The 15477-nt window shown below is 43.5% G+C and overlaps 1 protein-coding gene across 2 annotated transcripts in view; it reads right to left on the reverse strand.

Moving 5' to 3' along the window:
- The window catches only part of PIBF1 (progesterone immunomodulatory binding factor 1), an 843837-nt gene that overhangs the window by 645402 nt on the left and 182958 nt on the right, over positions 1-15477 (reverse strand). For both annotated transcript variants that reach the window (XM_069205285.1, XM_069205286.1), the window contains exon 7: positions 10058-10166. In XM_069205285.1, the coding sequence (XP_069061386.1) occupies positions 10058-10166 (109 nt within the window). The remainder of the gene's footprint in view (positions 1-10057; positions 10167-15477) is intronic.

The following is a 15477-nucleotide window of genomic DNA, read 5'->3' on the forward strand; positions in this document are numbered from 1 at the left end:
CCCCCCCGATCTCCCCCCCTCCCCATACTCCCACCCCGGAAGCATCTGTCGCCCAAAAACTCAACCAAAACCAGACAGCCAGCATTGCTGTCGTTGGGGTGGAGTGGTGGATCCCTCCTTTCTTTCGGATCAATTGCAATTAGCGGTCGCAAAACGAGCATTCAACACCATACTTTAGAAAGTCTCCGGTGTCGTCAACGGCAGTCCCACCGGGGCGTGCCCGAGCACATCAGGCGCGGCCAGTCTCTTCCCGCGTCCAACGAGGGGGCCGCACACGGCTTGTCAGCCGAGCACCGGAGATTGACTTAGGCGACCGTCTTCTGTCACTAGGGCCGGTGTCTGAGGCCCCGGAAGAGCGTCTGTTGTGATCTCAGTCTGTGAGCCTGAGTCTTGGGCCGTCTCACCGTCCGCAGGAGTGTTCAGGTCTTTCCGCCTACCTCTCCGAGATCTGGTGCGTCGCCTGCTCCTCCGGGGCCCCTCTGAAGAGGGGGGTACGATACAAGGGGTTTTCCCGGCAGCCCCCGGGGGACCCCTCTGGGCCCCGATGCCCTCCTCCGTCAGCCAGTCCCACGCCTCCTCAGGTGATTCGAAGAAGTATGCTTTCCCAGCCATGAGAACTTTGAGGCGAGCAGGGAAGAGGAGCATGTACGAAAGTTGCATTGCCCTGAGTTTTTGCTTAACCTGCTCATACGACCTGCGGCGGGTTTGGACCTCTCTGGTGTAGTCCGGAAAAATTAGGATTTTGTGATTTTCCCATTGAAGATCTTCCAACCTCCTCGCTTCTTTAAGGATGTTGTCTCTGTCTTTAAAATTAAGAAATCGTGCGATCATTGGGCGCTTCGGGCCGCCCGGAGGGGGGCGAGGTGCGAGTGCCCTGTGGGCTCGTTCAACTGCGAACAGGGGCGAGATGGATTGGTCCGGCATCCACGTTTTGATCCATCTCTCTAGGAACTCGGAGGCCTTGTCATCTTCTATACCCTCGGGGAAGCCGATAAAGCGTAAGTTGTTGCGTCTTGCCCGGTTTTCAGCATCCTCTGCACGGCGGTGAAGCTCGTTGGTTCGGGTCTGCAGTTGGGCCACTTTGATTTTGAGGTCAGACAAATCAGTATCATTCTGAGAAACTCGGGATTCCACCTCAGTGATTCGGTTTACTGCATTTCTAAGGTCTTGTCTGATGAGGCCCATATCCACTCGTACTTCTCCGATCTTGGTTTCTACGGCTACCTGCGATGATTGAATAGCTTGGAGAATGGCGCTCACTCCGTTCAGGGTCGGACCCCCGCTGGCTGTGTCTCCCCCTCCCCGCTGGCCCGTCGTCGTCGTGAACTGATCGATTTTTTGTTGGGAGGGTGGAGGCTGTTTGTTCGACTTGTCCTTTCCCATCGTGGTGCCCGGGGCGGGGGCCGGGTGTGTCACACTCTCCGTATTTATGTTTTCAAGCCCAGGTTTTCAATTTGTTTTCCGGTGTCTTGGACCAGGGAAGGTATCGCTGTGCCGCTCCGCGCAGGGACGGTGGGGTGTCACTGTCTCAGGGGCGTCGTCTGGACTAATTTACTCTCTCTTGGGCTCTGTGGAAGCATCTTTTGCCGGTACCGTTGAAAGACCTGGTCGTTGGCTCCCATCCGGTAGCTCCCCTCTTCTCACCCTCTGCCTAGGCGAAAGGGACTCACTATAGATCCGGGCTCAAGTCTCACCACACCCAGGATCTGGTGTTTCCGTAAAGGGCCCCGTTTCGCCACACGCTGGCCTCTACTTCTCAGATCTGTCTCGACAAGGATCAATTGTCTATAGTTCGAGGCCTTAAAGTTCAGACTGTTTTGGGGTGTGTGTCTCCACTTCTCGGATCCTGGTCTGCTACCAGCTCTAGGTGTGGGCCTTGGCAAACCCCCTCTGGACGGAGATCTGAATGGGATCCGGAGGTGGGCCACTGCCTGTCCCCTTCACCGTAGCAATGACAGGGGAGGGGGGGGGTTCACGACTCGTCGACCCCCTTTCCTTCCTTCTCCTCCACTCCTGGGCCCCGGATAGTGTCTTCGTCCTCCCGGGCGGACCCGCCCGACCTCCAGTCGAGTCCCGACCCCCTGCGTGGCCCCAGCCCCTATTACGTACCAGGAGGGGGCCACGGGGGGAACAAGCAGCGGCGGCGGTCTTCCCGTCCTCGCCCGGCCGCTTCACTTCCGTCTCGCGGGCCAGGCAGGATGGATGGATGGATGGATGGATGGATGGATGGGGGGTCCAGGCCTCCCGGCCTGCAGCCGCAAGTCAGTGCACAGGGCGGGGCCGCTCACCTGGTGCCTTCTTCCTCGGCCGCCCGGCCACAGGGATCCGCCGCCGGGGCCCGGTCCAGGCCCCCCCAGGGACTCTCTCCGTTCTTTCAGCCTGCCGCGCACGCCATCAGCTCAGCTATCGGCCTGGCCTCGGCCCAGCCGGGCGCGTCGCAGTCGCCATCTTGTTTTCCCTTCCCGGGATCGGCCCGATCTCCGCGCGGGCATAAAATGCAGGATCTCCGGGGTTTTTTGCCGTGCGCGACCCCCGCGAGACCCAGGGTCACAGGGGTGTCCGAAACGGCGTCTTTCAGCTCCCTTGGACCGCGCTAACTATGGGCGGATGACGGAGGGGTCCAGAGCACTCTCAGAGTGCGACCGCCATCTTGACGCCCCGGAATCCACATTTTAAGTCGTAAGAATAAACCATAACGCCATTACTTTCAAATGTGGAACAACTCACTACCTAATACATGTAATTAGCCAACACAGAGCCACAAACGTATAACCAATCTCAGTGATTACATTTTATATCAGACGTACTGTTGTCATGCTTTACAGTAACACAACTTTTTTTTAAACAAAATTGTAGCTACTATTCTAGTGTATAATGTTCTATAAAGCATTGTTCATCATCTCAATATTTAATAATTTCATCATATCAATTTGTAATTGCATATCTAGTTCGCAGTATATTGTCCATGATATGCAATATAATACTTTTAGGGAATAATGCAATAATGCATACATTTGCAGTTGATACTCTTCTGTGTGGTGGTAAAAAACTTTTCCATCAAGCAGCCCATATGTTAGTGCACTAACATTTTAAAGTAGAATTATCGGAGAGGGTTGGTTATCATTTAAAAAAGAGGGGGTTGGGCAGTGAGAACATCTAGATTAAGTTTATATAAATTCTGTTCCAAAAAAGTTGTGAAATATACGGCATAAAAACAATACTTTTTGATTAAATAAAATAAATCATTAGATTGGTTAAAGGTTTGTGGCTATGTATTGGCTAATTACATGTATTAGGGGGTGAGTTGATCCACATTTGAAAGTAATAGAGGGTGACTGTTTCATCTTGCAACTTAAGGTTTTGACTCTCCTGGTTGGTTCCCCATATTGGTAATTACAGAGGTCTTTGTTGGATACAGAAAGAAGGGTCCATGAAAGGATGCGGGTATAATCAAACCTTTCATAAAACCAGTGCTCCTACAGAATCAAAACCAATCATATACAGCTGTAGTTATACTGAAGAAAACTACAGCTCAAACATATACACTTGATATTGTCAAATTCAATAACAGAATGGAATTAAATAGGCTGCTTAATGGAAAATTGCACATTAATATTACTTAAAATAATTGATTGGCCTAGTTGTGGACATCCGATCCTCTTTTATTACCTCAAATATATATAATCAGGTATAAAATGTTCAATGCCAGTCTTTCAAAAGTAATATCAACAGATAGAAACTCTGGCAAGGAAACAAACTATCCTTTGATTAAGACAACAGTGACCTTGAAAAGGGCAATCTTCGGTGAAGGAACCAGACATGTCTGCCGATCTCTTCAAATTACATATGAGGGATGTGATCCAGGGCTTTTAATGAAAAGATTGTGTGGTGATCTCATACATTCTACAATCCACGCTATACATGGAAGGTGGAATGAGAGATCCTCGGGGAGGGGGGACATTCTAGCGGGGACAGTGGTAGAGAGCAGTCAGACCGGTTAATGACTGTGGCTAATAAAGATCCAACTTCATTGAACTGATCATCGGTGTTCATTCACATTTTTATCACCACAAATTATGGCGACGAGCTGGCCACAGTCAAGAACCCACTTCCAGTTTTTCAGGACCTCGAGGGATTCTTTTTCATTGAGCGCGAAGAGCTTGTGGACTGCGCTACCCGGTTTCAGGCCAGTTGCTTGTTTTTGTTGAGAAGTTTTGACAGGCTCCGCATCAGAGACCCGTTATCTACGTTCATTTCGCTTAAATGTTACACCTTTATATGTGATTGTTACTTCCACTCACCAACGGTCTCCTCCGTGCGCTACCTGGCCTCACACACGTCCAGCATCACCTGCATTGATGGGGTTTGGGCCCAGATACATCCACTGGGTAAGACTTCTCTATAGAGAGCCGCGAGCTAGAGTGAAGCTCAATAGCTGCCTCTTCTGGGAAATTCCAATTGAGTGAGGGAGGAGCCAGGACTGCCTCCACTAGCCGATGCTTTTCACGCTGGGGATGGAGGTGCTGGCTGAATGGGTGCGCATAGATGTGCAAATTTGGGGATGGACCGGGGGAGCGAACTAGGGGGAGTGAATATCACTTTGCGTAGATTATATACTTTTGTATCTCAAAAACCATGACCCGTTGCTTGCCATATTGCAGGATATCTTGCGTATTTATGGGAGATACTCCAGCTTTATGATCAACTGGAGTAAGTCTCTGCTGTTCTCTAATGGCTGGTTGGGCACAAGACGGCCAGCGGTCCCTTAGGGTCGAGCCCTATAAATTCAAGAATCTGGGTATTTGGGTGACCAGGGGAGCTGAGACTCATTACTGCAAAACTGGGGCCACTGGTAAAGGCACTGGGGAATGTTGTTAGACAATGTAGCACACTACCGCTCTTCATCCTAGGTTAGGCAACAATGTTTAAAATTATTGCATTCCTTTAGGTTCCCCTATGTGTTTCAGAACAGCCCCCACTTTATTACGGATGCCTTCTATACCAAGCTGTAGGCCCTGCTTAGAATGCTTCTGTAGGCATGAGGGTCGCCCCATACTGCTATGTCTGTGCTGCAGCAATCAAAGTTTGAGGGAGGTATAGTGCTGCCAAACGTCAGGAAGTATTGTGAGGTCTTCCTGGTTAGAGCGGTGAATTACTGGGAATATGCACATGGGGACAACCTGGCTTTCCGAAGGGATAGAAGGGAAATGGGCGATAAAAATTACTTGCATCAGTTGTATGGTTAGAACGTAGCTCCCACCGACTGTCCAGCAACGTTGACAGTGGTGTCAGTGTGGCGCAGACTGAATAGAGAAACAAAGTGAAGTAAACGGTTGACCCCAAACACCCCACTGTGGGAAGGGATTAGGCTGGGGCCTGTTAGGAAACAAAGACTTCCAAAGGTGGGATGACATCGGCCTTTTGATGCTGGCTGATGTGTGGGATGTAAAATAGATTGCTCCATTAAAGCTCCTGCAAAGGGTGTATCAGATGTCCAGGACGCAGTGGCTTATGTATTGGTAACTGAGACACACACTCCAGGGCAGTATTCTTAGGGCGCAGGAGACATTAGAGGGCTCTCTGTTGGAAAGGAGGTTATTAGATAGACACCTCAGGGCCATCTTAGTAACATATGGGATTCTGCTAAGGAATACAAGGGGAGCTGGAACAACTGAGGGATCGCTGGGAACAGGTCTTATGTGCGCTAGACAACGTAGACTGGCAGTCAGCACTGGGCTTCCCTGTGGAAGCAGCAATTAAGGCAAGTCACAACTTAAGGTCCTACATAGGACGTACAAGACTGGGTTGTTCAAAATGGGGAAGGTGGGACATGCGGGATGTCTCAGACATAGTGGGATGGAAGGCTCACTTATGCATACTTTGTGGTACTGTCTGCAACTGAGAAACTTTTGGGAGTTAGTTGCAAGCTTGCTAGAGGAGGCAATTTAGACTCGCACAGAGTTAAAACCCCAACTCGCTCTGCTTGGTATTCTGACACGCTATGAAAAACTCCTGGTTAGCATAGGCTGAATGATGGCTATTAGTGATATCGCACACAAATGGGGGATTGAGACAGCTCCCAGGGTGCAAGACTGGGAGATGGGTAATGATAGTTGCATGCTGTTGGAGAGGGATGTCTACAAGGACAAGGGTTGCCCACACAAGTCTGATACGATATGGGGTGGTGGGGGAACAGGAACTGTAACTAGAGGGGACAAAGGTGTGCCTGGGGACTTCGTAAGTGGGGATGAGAAAGATGTTTAGGGCTGTTCAGTTAATACGAGGTGGTAGAGATCACAAACACAATCTCTAGGTCAGGAGAGCCTGGAATCTGGGCTTCCTGACTGAGGGCCTGCATAGGACACTGCTACAATGCTTGACTGATTGGTTTTGCTGCAAGGGGACGGTGGGATTGAGACAGACTGGGGAAGTTCTGAAGGATGTGTTGTTGTATGGTTATAATCTGTGTTTATACAAAACAGTAAAAAATGTTTGTTTATTTTTAAATATATATGAAGTATGGATCTCACCATCAAAGGAAGACTGAAGTTAGCACAGTGCTTCTAGGGAACAGGTTTAATTTCTAGGGCACCTCTGTCTTTAAAAACAATTTTAATGCCCTCATTATTTGTCCAACTTGATGTGCTACTTGAAACCATTAAACAATACATCATGTGTGGCAAATGACTGATGTTGTAGAAGGAAATCTGCATGAGGAATATTATCAAGAACTTCCAAAATGGATTAAAAAGTTACTTTTTTCAACAAAAATGAAATGCAACTAATTCCAATTCCAGAGCAGACTTAGACCACTATCCGGGCGCATTTCATTGACAAGCAATTGAAAATAAATTAGGAAAGGGGGAAAACAGTTACTAAAGGAAATGCAAGTATTGAGAATGTTAGTAATATTTTCCCAATAGAAAGCACAGTAGCTTTCTAAAATTGGGTTTTAAAGGAAGAATAAAGCATGCAACTTTCAGGCTAAGATCTCACAACTATTTTTCCTTTTAAAGCAGAGATAGGCAGAGCTACACTCTATGTTTTCAATATCTTTCTTCGGCAAGTTACTGAAAACTTTAAGGTACAGAATTCTCGACATGTTTTGTTTTTCTTTGTAATAGGAAAAATGAAAATTATTTGGCTTGTAGTCCAAAAGCCACGCCTCTCATGTCACCCAGAAACTAAAACCACTACTACGTTCAGTGTAATAAGTTGGAATGAAAATCTCATTGTAAGAGGAAGAATGTGAAAAGGGCTCCCGTTTAAAACGAATGGAGTAGATCTTTCAGAAACGTTAGCAGAAGCTCTTTGTAAGACCTTCCTACATAAGAAAAAAAAAAAAAAAATGCTCTCTCCTACAGAAATATTGCTGGGTGGGAAATTATTTTTGTGGTAAGCACTTTCCGAAAAGAAATACTGAAACTGGAAATCAAAGGTAGCTGGCGTGGTCAAGCAAGTTCCTAAATCACCCATTCCGTGCAATCAAGAATCAAATACTCTTAGTATGCCCTTTAAGTTACTACAGCAGAAGTATTGATCAGGCTTTTCAGAAGATCAAAATTGTATATATTGAAACACCTTTCCTGGATCGAAGGCAGGTGCACAAAGTCCAAATGGTCAGACAACCTTTTGACAACTTAAGACAAACAATCTTCAAATAATATAATATATTCATGTAATACATGAACTCCCTCTAATGCAGCATAGTGAACTCAAGTCTACGTATTATGCTGAGGATACACTTGAACAATTACCTTTGTAATCACTATCCCACTATCAATGGTGACAACTGCACCCTTAAAAATCAGACTTAAGCTGGACACGTATTGAAAAATAAAAAATGAAAGAACTGATGGTAGATCCTAAGACCTTTCAAAACTGATGACCACGTTGTTATTCTGCATAGCATATGATACATGATTTTTTTCATTTGCTTGTATCATCTTCTTATTATGTATTTACTTTCCTCTTTATATATGACATTGAACACAAGGATATTCAATAACGTGATATTTGCATAGACTGATATACACTCTTGCACTATTTGCGGACAAGAAATGTTGCCAAATAAATATTTCCCTTGTGAGTTGGAGGAAGCTTCCCATTCCCAGGGTATGAATGGAGGAAACAGGACTGGCTGGTCTAGTTATGGGTCTGAATTTCTCAAGACAACCTTATATTCAGATTGCTTTTCCCACGGACACCAAACTAGGTGAAAAGTGTGGCAAGCAGATTCCTGGAATACTGCCAAAAGTTTAGGGATACAGATGATGCTGAGGACTACTTTACCCTTGATGAAGAGGATTTGGAACCCACAGTAGGGAAAGTCACAACTGGTGATAACCAATCACCCTAATGGTAATCACTAGGCTCAGCTTTATGATCCCTGTTGTGTACCAATCTAATCTAATTTCTAATGTGTGTGGTAATTTATTTAGTTTATTTAATAGAAGGCAGGCCAAGGTAGCTCAGACATACTTCTGAAAATAAAACACAGGTTCAAATCTACAACATTCGCTGTAGATTCTGCATGTCATTTTTAGACGATGAACGGCTGCCAAAAATGTGAAAAACTTTTCTACATGTTAAATGTATCCACGGCGTAGGGGCCTATAAGTGACAAAATGTTAACATCATAACATTATGAAAGATGCTAACATACTAGAAATTTTCAGTTAGAAAAATAGTATTTATGTAATAGAAAAGGAAAAAGAAAAAAGGAAAAATCTATTTGACAGCTCTGGTGTTATAAATTGGGAACATTTAGTAAGGAGCACAGGAATAAACAAACAACTGAGGGTGCAGCCTTCCACCTCTTGGGACAGACCAATGTACCCTAGGGCAGGAGGGGAACAATAGGCCTAAATGATACTAATCAACACATCACTGTCCCAGTTTGAATGTCAAAAAACCCTGAACAGAGAAGTTGCATGTAGGGAAATAAGATTTTCAAAGAGTGGGACCCTGCAGTCACCATATGGCCAAGTAACCTTGTCTGCCATCCATTTACCATGATCTACACAAGTAAACTTGTTCAGAGTCCTCAAGCAGGAAAGAAATACTTGGTTGTGTTAATCACACTTCAAATGCATTTCAAAAAAATATTATTGAACAAGGTACATGTAAGTCACATTCATTGTCTAGATGGTCCCTAGAAGGGTCGGGCCAAAAACTGTAGAAGGAAGAACAGCTTTCATTGCTCATTGCACTGAGTGGGATACAGAACTAATTTATTTATGAGCATCTTCAAACATAGGTCTTGCAGTAGGTAGGAAACACTTTCCTTCAAATGAATCTTGAAAAGTCAGGATCCCAAGCATCAACATCTCAAACTCAATAGTGGTCCAACGTTCAGGAAGATTTATACATGGTCCAATAACCATATTGCATATCTAATAACAAACTTTTTCACCCATTCACAGTCATTTGTTGACAAACCGACAAATTGAAGAGAGCTCCAGGATATCAGATTTACACAAAGCCAAGTCAGACAATTGAATCTGGAATAAACAGTTTGTGAGCACATGAGGACAACCCATATTTAAAACATTTTGAGAATCATTCTTAAAAGGCAATGCTGAGCAGGCGCTAATCAGTAAATTGTGAAGATGAAAATCCTTGTCTAAGTATCTTTAGTGGTCTTTAGACTTTCTTAAACTCCAATACAGAAAATCAATAACACTGCTTAAAAACTGAAATCAATTAGAAATGTAAAAAAAAACCACTAACAGTTGAGCACATGCAATGAAAACAGTGGAAATCTTTCTTCTTTTAACATAACTGGAGTCTATAGCAAAGAGATATGCAATACAAACCATAGCTCTGACATTGCACGAAGGAGATTTCTATTATGTTAGTCTAAGAAAGAAAGTGCTAAGATAGCAGTGAAGTAGAGCTGAGAATATTAAAACACAGAGCATTTTATAGAGAGCGAACGTAAGCCCTGTTACGTTAGTTTTCATCCATTAGCTCAAAGAAGACATTTTCCAAAAGATGACTGTGATACAGGCCTCAAACTAGATGCTAGAAAATAACAGAACACTTGAAAACTCACCTCTTTTGATATCTCATTTTTATCTTTCGTTTGTGCTGTGTGTGAAACTTCCAATATTTCAAATCTCCTTCTAAGTTCTGATAATTCATGGTCAAATGCATCACGTTCACTGTTAAAATATAATTAACCATAATAAAATACACAAAACATTTAGTGATTGCTTATCTTGATAAGAAGGCTCTGCAACAGTGTCTAGCCCAGATAACATATTGAAAAACAAAACGAGAACCAAATATTTGAAAAATATATTTCACTTAAATATGAATAAAGAATGTATACTAGTAGATTTGGGGATAGGGGAAGCTTCAGGTTCAGAGTTATTGTAAAATTTAGGTTCAAGCATAGGCTTGGTTCAAACGGATAAAATAGCAATGGGAAGCAAAGCATGATTCTATTTTCCCTGTGAAGGAAGAGATATAAAAACTCTGTCCAAAGCTACGATTATATTACATAAGGTCTGGGCAGCAGACAGTTACAAAGAGGATGGGGTTAAAGGGTAGAGACAGGGTAGAGATTCTTAAAAGACCCATCTGTGGTCAGGATCCAGGACTTAGGAAGTGAATGGACTGAAGGGACATTGGAAGTGGGACATGAGGGGATATCTACATAGAGTGATATGCTAGATGGAAAATAAATCATATTGTTGTAGTCATGAACACAGAGTTTATCGAACGGTCAGGCATGTCTTGTTAGTCCCACTAAAGATACAGGCTGGAACTACAAGAACCTTGGAAAGTGATCATACAAATTAGTCTCAAGACTTTATAGGTGAAGTTTCTACAGAAAATATATTACCACAGATCAACGTTTTAAGCAGTAGGGCTCATCTGTATTTGAAGTTATAAAGGGGAAGGGTATTTTTTTTTATATCAATTAGCAGCTGTGCCATTGTACGGTTATTTTGGGAAGAGCTGGGCTGTGAACTGCTCATAGGCTTGCCCCCATTTCTCTCCAATTTGTCAACAAGGCACGATTAGTGACAAATACAAAGAGACACAAATAGTATCTCTATATTCATGGCTTAATACTAACTCATAGATACATATCTCAGTGTGGCAGGTTCATTCAAAAAATATATACACTAGATGGAAAAATCTTCAATTTATTAAATAGTGAAAAAAAGTTCTGCAAAGGATTTTTGCCAACAATGACTGATAAATGAACTCCTAAAAAGGTGTTCTATTGCTGTTCCTGTTGGGGTCACACTATTTAAGTACCTTCACATGCAACAGAACCAAATGCCCAATGACACAAAACGAAAATTAAGAAAAATGTCCCCACCTTGAAAATGAAGAGTGCCAATACCTTTTATATTGCAACAGATGAAAAAAAATCTCCCATTTGAGGGAGTAGCATCTTCTTGTGGAAGGTGTTTCCAATTTTTCAGGATGCAAAGTTGATGCAGACTTGAGTATTTATAATATAGGACACCAGAAGCCCGGATCCCAATTTCAATGATGTCAACCCCCTTTGATACAATAGCTTGCCTTAAACTAGATGGAAGAACTGGTTTGCTTGTCCGACACCAATTTTGCCAATCTAAATTTTGCAGATCAGCATTGGTGTGGCTTAAACCTCCACCCCAGTTTTCCTTATGCATTAGAACAGTGGTTCTTAATCCGAGGTCCATGGAAGCCTAGGGGTCAGCAAGGCCCACTCAGGGGGTCCACAACTGTTTTACAAAATTAAATATTACGGTTAATACATTAACATTATTAAAATATATACAAATAGAAGGCAAAATTCATCATGTTAAAACTTTCTATATTTTATTGTGAATGTCTATACTTTTTTTTGTATTTTTGTGCATCGTTTTGAGCTTCAAATCATAGAAGTTGCTTAGGCAGGAGGTCCCTAGGGTCCTAATGATGACTTAGTGGATGTCCCCTGGATTCCAATAATGATTCAGTGGGGGTCTACAGAATACCTTTGTAAGTCTTGTATTTGAAAAATGTGAACTAGATAAGAAATTTAAAACATTGGAAATATGTATTGATTTCAGAATCTGTGAACTCTAGTACATCCATAACAGGTATTGTTTTCCCCTCTTGTGGCCAACAATACACTTGTCAGGGTGAGCTCTAGCTTCTTGTCTTTTTCAGTACTTTTTTTGAGTCTGTATCATGCCACCACTAGTTCACACAGAGTTCAAAATGAGCTAATGAAAGAAAAGTAAACTACAGCAGAGAGCACAGATCACATCAAGATGTAATGAAATAGTTTGGAAGACCCATACACCAAAAAACAACAACAAAAACTGGATCTACTAATGTCCGAAACAACACAATTCAGCTACCCCATAGGCCCCTACAGCAGACAAGACCTAAAAAACCAAAGCAATTGAAGAGGGGAAATAATGTTTAGAGGAGATACATTTATGTGGTTGTGCTTGCCTGCCAGACTTGGATGTGAGGTCAGCCTGCACTCAAAGAAACCTACCATTCAAAGACATTTCTGAAAACTAAAGACCTGGAGAGTCTGCGGGAATGGCTAGCTTGGAATCCTCTGCAGTTTCATAACCTAAATGTGCTGCATATGTCAAAATTGATGTGAAATCACTGAAATTCTTAATTCTGTGAGAGGAACTTCTGAGTTTAACAAAAATGCTACCACTTATAATTCCTGCTCTTCTCTCAATAGAAACAGTACCCTCTTGTGTAGGTGGGCCTACTACTTAGGACAGTAAAAAGCCCCACAATGCACTGTGAAATTTCAAAAACCTTTTCCTATTACAATTATTCTTCTGGAGTATCTGCAGTATTTGGGCATGGGGTCTGCCAGCAACAAGAGAAACCTACCAAGACCAGCAATTTCTAAAAACTAGACATGCGGAGGAGTGAAGAGGGGTGTAGTTCTATGGACCCAAATACTTTTTTCTTACCCTGAAAGCTCTGCACACTTTATAGTTATGCTGGGATACATATATCATACTACGTTGACATCCCCTGGGTCTCTATTTTTTCAGAAATGCCTAAGGTTGGTAGGGTTTTAGAGGTGTCAACGACACCAGACCCAAATACTGTAGTCAGCCTTCATGGTAAATTAGTTTTATTTTTTATTTTTATTTTTTACATATACTGCTGATTTCAGGATATACACAGAAAGACAATATGCAGATTTCTATGGAAGCCAAACTACCCTCAATTGTCCCAAGTCTGCATTTTTCAGAATTGCCCAGGGAGAAGTGGGCTCACCTGGCTGATCTCAAATCCAGATACTGTAGCCATCCATTTTGGAAACTGAGAAGGAATTCACAGCAGTTAGGATAGGTTTAGGCACTCCAGTCACTGACTACAACCTGTCCCACAAGAGGCAGAAAGACTGACTGTGCCCTGGGAGTGAGGGCTTGTGGGCTAGCACCGATCACCGATGGGGACAAAATGTTTTATGGCCCTAGAAAGGGATGGGAGGAAACAGTTCATGCAGGTAGTACCCCACCCAATAACACAATTCCAGTGGTATCCATAACCCCATCTGTGGACCTGAATAGGGATAATGTCACAAAATGTGCCACCAGAAAAGACTGTTGGTGCCGATGGGATGAAGTTGTAAGACTCAATTACAATCCAAACCACCATTGCCCACCTTATACAAACGGAAAATTAAACTAACCCCTGACTTCTGAACCATGTGTGGGCAAATTGAGGTCACACTCTGCCGTCACAATCATCCCTGGGGTCTAGTGGATGGAAGCCGGCGTGGGGGACGCCCCCCTGTGGCAACCGAAGAGCAGGGATACACCAGGATAAGATACCCTTGGAAAGGAAAGAGCCTCCTTATATCACCAATATCTCTCCCACTGCAATCAGAACTCATGGGACTGAGCTGTGTTCCCTGAGCATCACAAAGTGAAAGCAGAAGCAGCCAAAAAGGGTCCTTATACTTGCACATTCTGTAGTCATTACATTACAACAGGGTGCATGGTGCACTGATCACTAGTACCAGGAAAAAAAACAAATCACGCTGCAGAGAAAGCTCTTCCCAGCCTCTGTAGAGGGCTGTATAAGGAAGCCCTCTGATGTGAGCACCAGATGGTTACCATGCTCTGGGTGAGATGGCCCGATATCCCCAACATCTGCCCTCTAGACATTGTGTGGAGCACATGGACATTCAGTTCTCTGCACTGAAGGGGTTAAGCTGAGCTGGAGAAAGGTCATGATGGCTGCAGGCTCACTCACACCAAGTTTATTTTTTCACTTTCACTGCTGTTCTCTTTGCATCCATGTGCATCAATGCTACAGTTGGTGGTCTGCTAGGAGGTAGGATTTGTTTAATATGTGGGAGTGTTTTATTTTGATGCTTCAGTTAGGGGCTGGGGATGAGTTGAAAGGCGTCACTTGATTGAAAGCATTGGTTAATTTCTATTCAGTATGTCTGAACATTCTAGTCCCTGTAACAGGTGAAAGGAGAACAAACTTGTATGCGTGGATTTTGTTTAAGATCTATAAAGGAGGATCTGCAAACCTTCAGTTAGTTGACTTGCCTTACAGTTAAGCTCCTTTTGATGATAAATTCATTAAGACCTAGTTGGAAGACTAGAATGATGGATCAGGAAAAGCAGATTATCCAGCCTGTGGCCTTTTGAAAAATGCGGTTGTTACTCTGGGTTAATCCCATATTTTCAACGTCATCAATAATTCCTTGATCCCACAATGATTTCCCTCTTCAAAATGGAGATCTAAGCAGAGCATATAGTATGAGAGAATAATAGGCACTTCTCCGTCGTTCTTTGCAACTGTACTTGGCTATGGTGTTCTCGCTTTCAGGAGGAATGTCCCCGATAACAGGGACCAATACATCACTGGATCAGTACTAAAAAAGCAACTTGGCATGTGAAACTGTTGATGATTAGGGCATGCACATGTGCTACATTTTTTATTGCAGACCTTGCATTCATTTATATATGTGGGTGGGGGGGGTCTGTCCTGTATCTTAAGGTATGGGAGTAGGTGGAGGGTTCTAGGGGAGCTAAGGGCAGTTGTTATGGTGTAGTAGGCACAGCAGTTTCTTTTTGTTTAGAGCATCCCAGCAGGGAATTATCTAATGTATCTGTTTGAGACTTCAATGAAATGTGGTAGAGCGAGAAATGGCTTTGTGGAGCAGGAAGGTGGAAGGGGGGGTGGCGGGGTCCACGGACCAACTTGGTTCCAATCAGGATCCTAGTTGGTGCCATTGTCTCTGGCCATGCAACTTTAAACCTTTGTCTTATTTCCCATAATCATTTAGAGTTGGGGTCTGGCAGTCACTATAGTTGAAGGTTATTTCTTCTTGACTGTTCATGTCAAGATGATTTGATCTTCCACTCCAAAGAATTTTGAGTGACTGCATAAATTGTTCATCACTCACTGACAAAGATGCTTGGTTTTCTTAAGTCATAATTTTTTCACTTGTGTAAATATTCATGATGAGTGCATGTAGTT

This window comes from Pleurodeles waltl, chromosome 8 (assembly GCF_031143425.1).
Source record: "Pleurodeles waltl isolate 20211129_DDA chromosome 8, aPleWal1.hap1.20221129, whole genome shotgun sequence".
NCBI lineage: Eukaryota > Metazoa > Chordata > Amphibia > Caudata > Salamandridae > Pleurodeles > Pleurodeles waltl.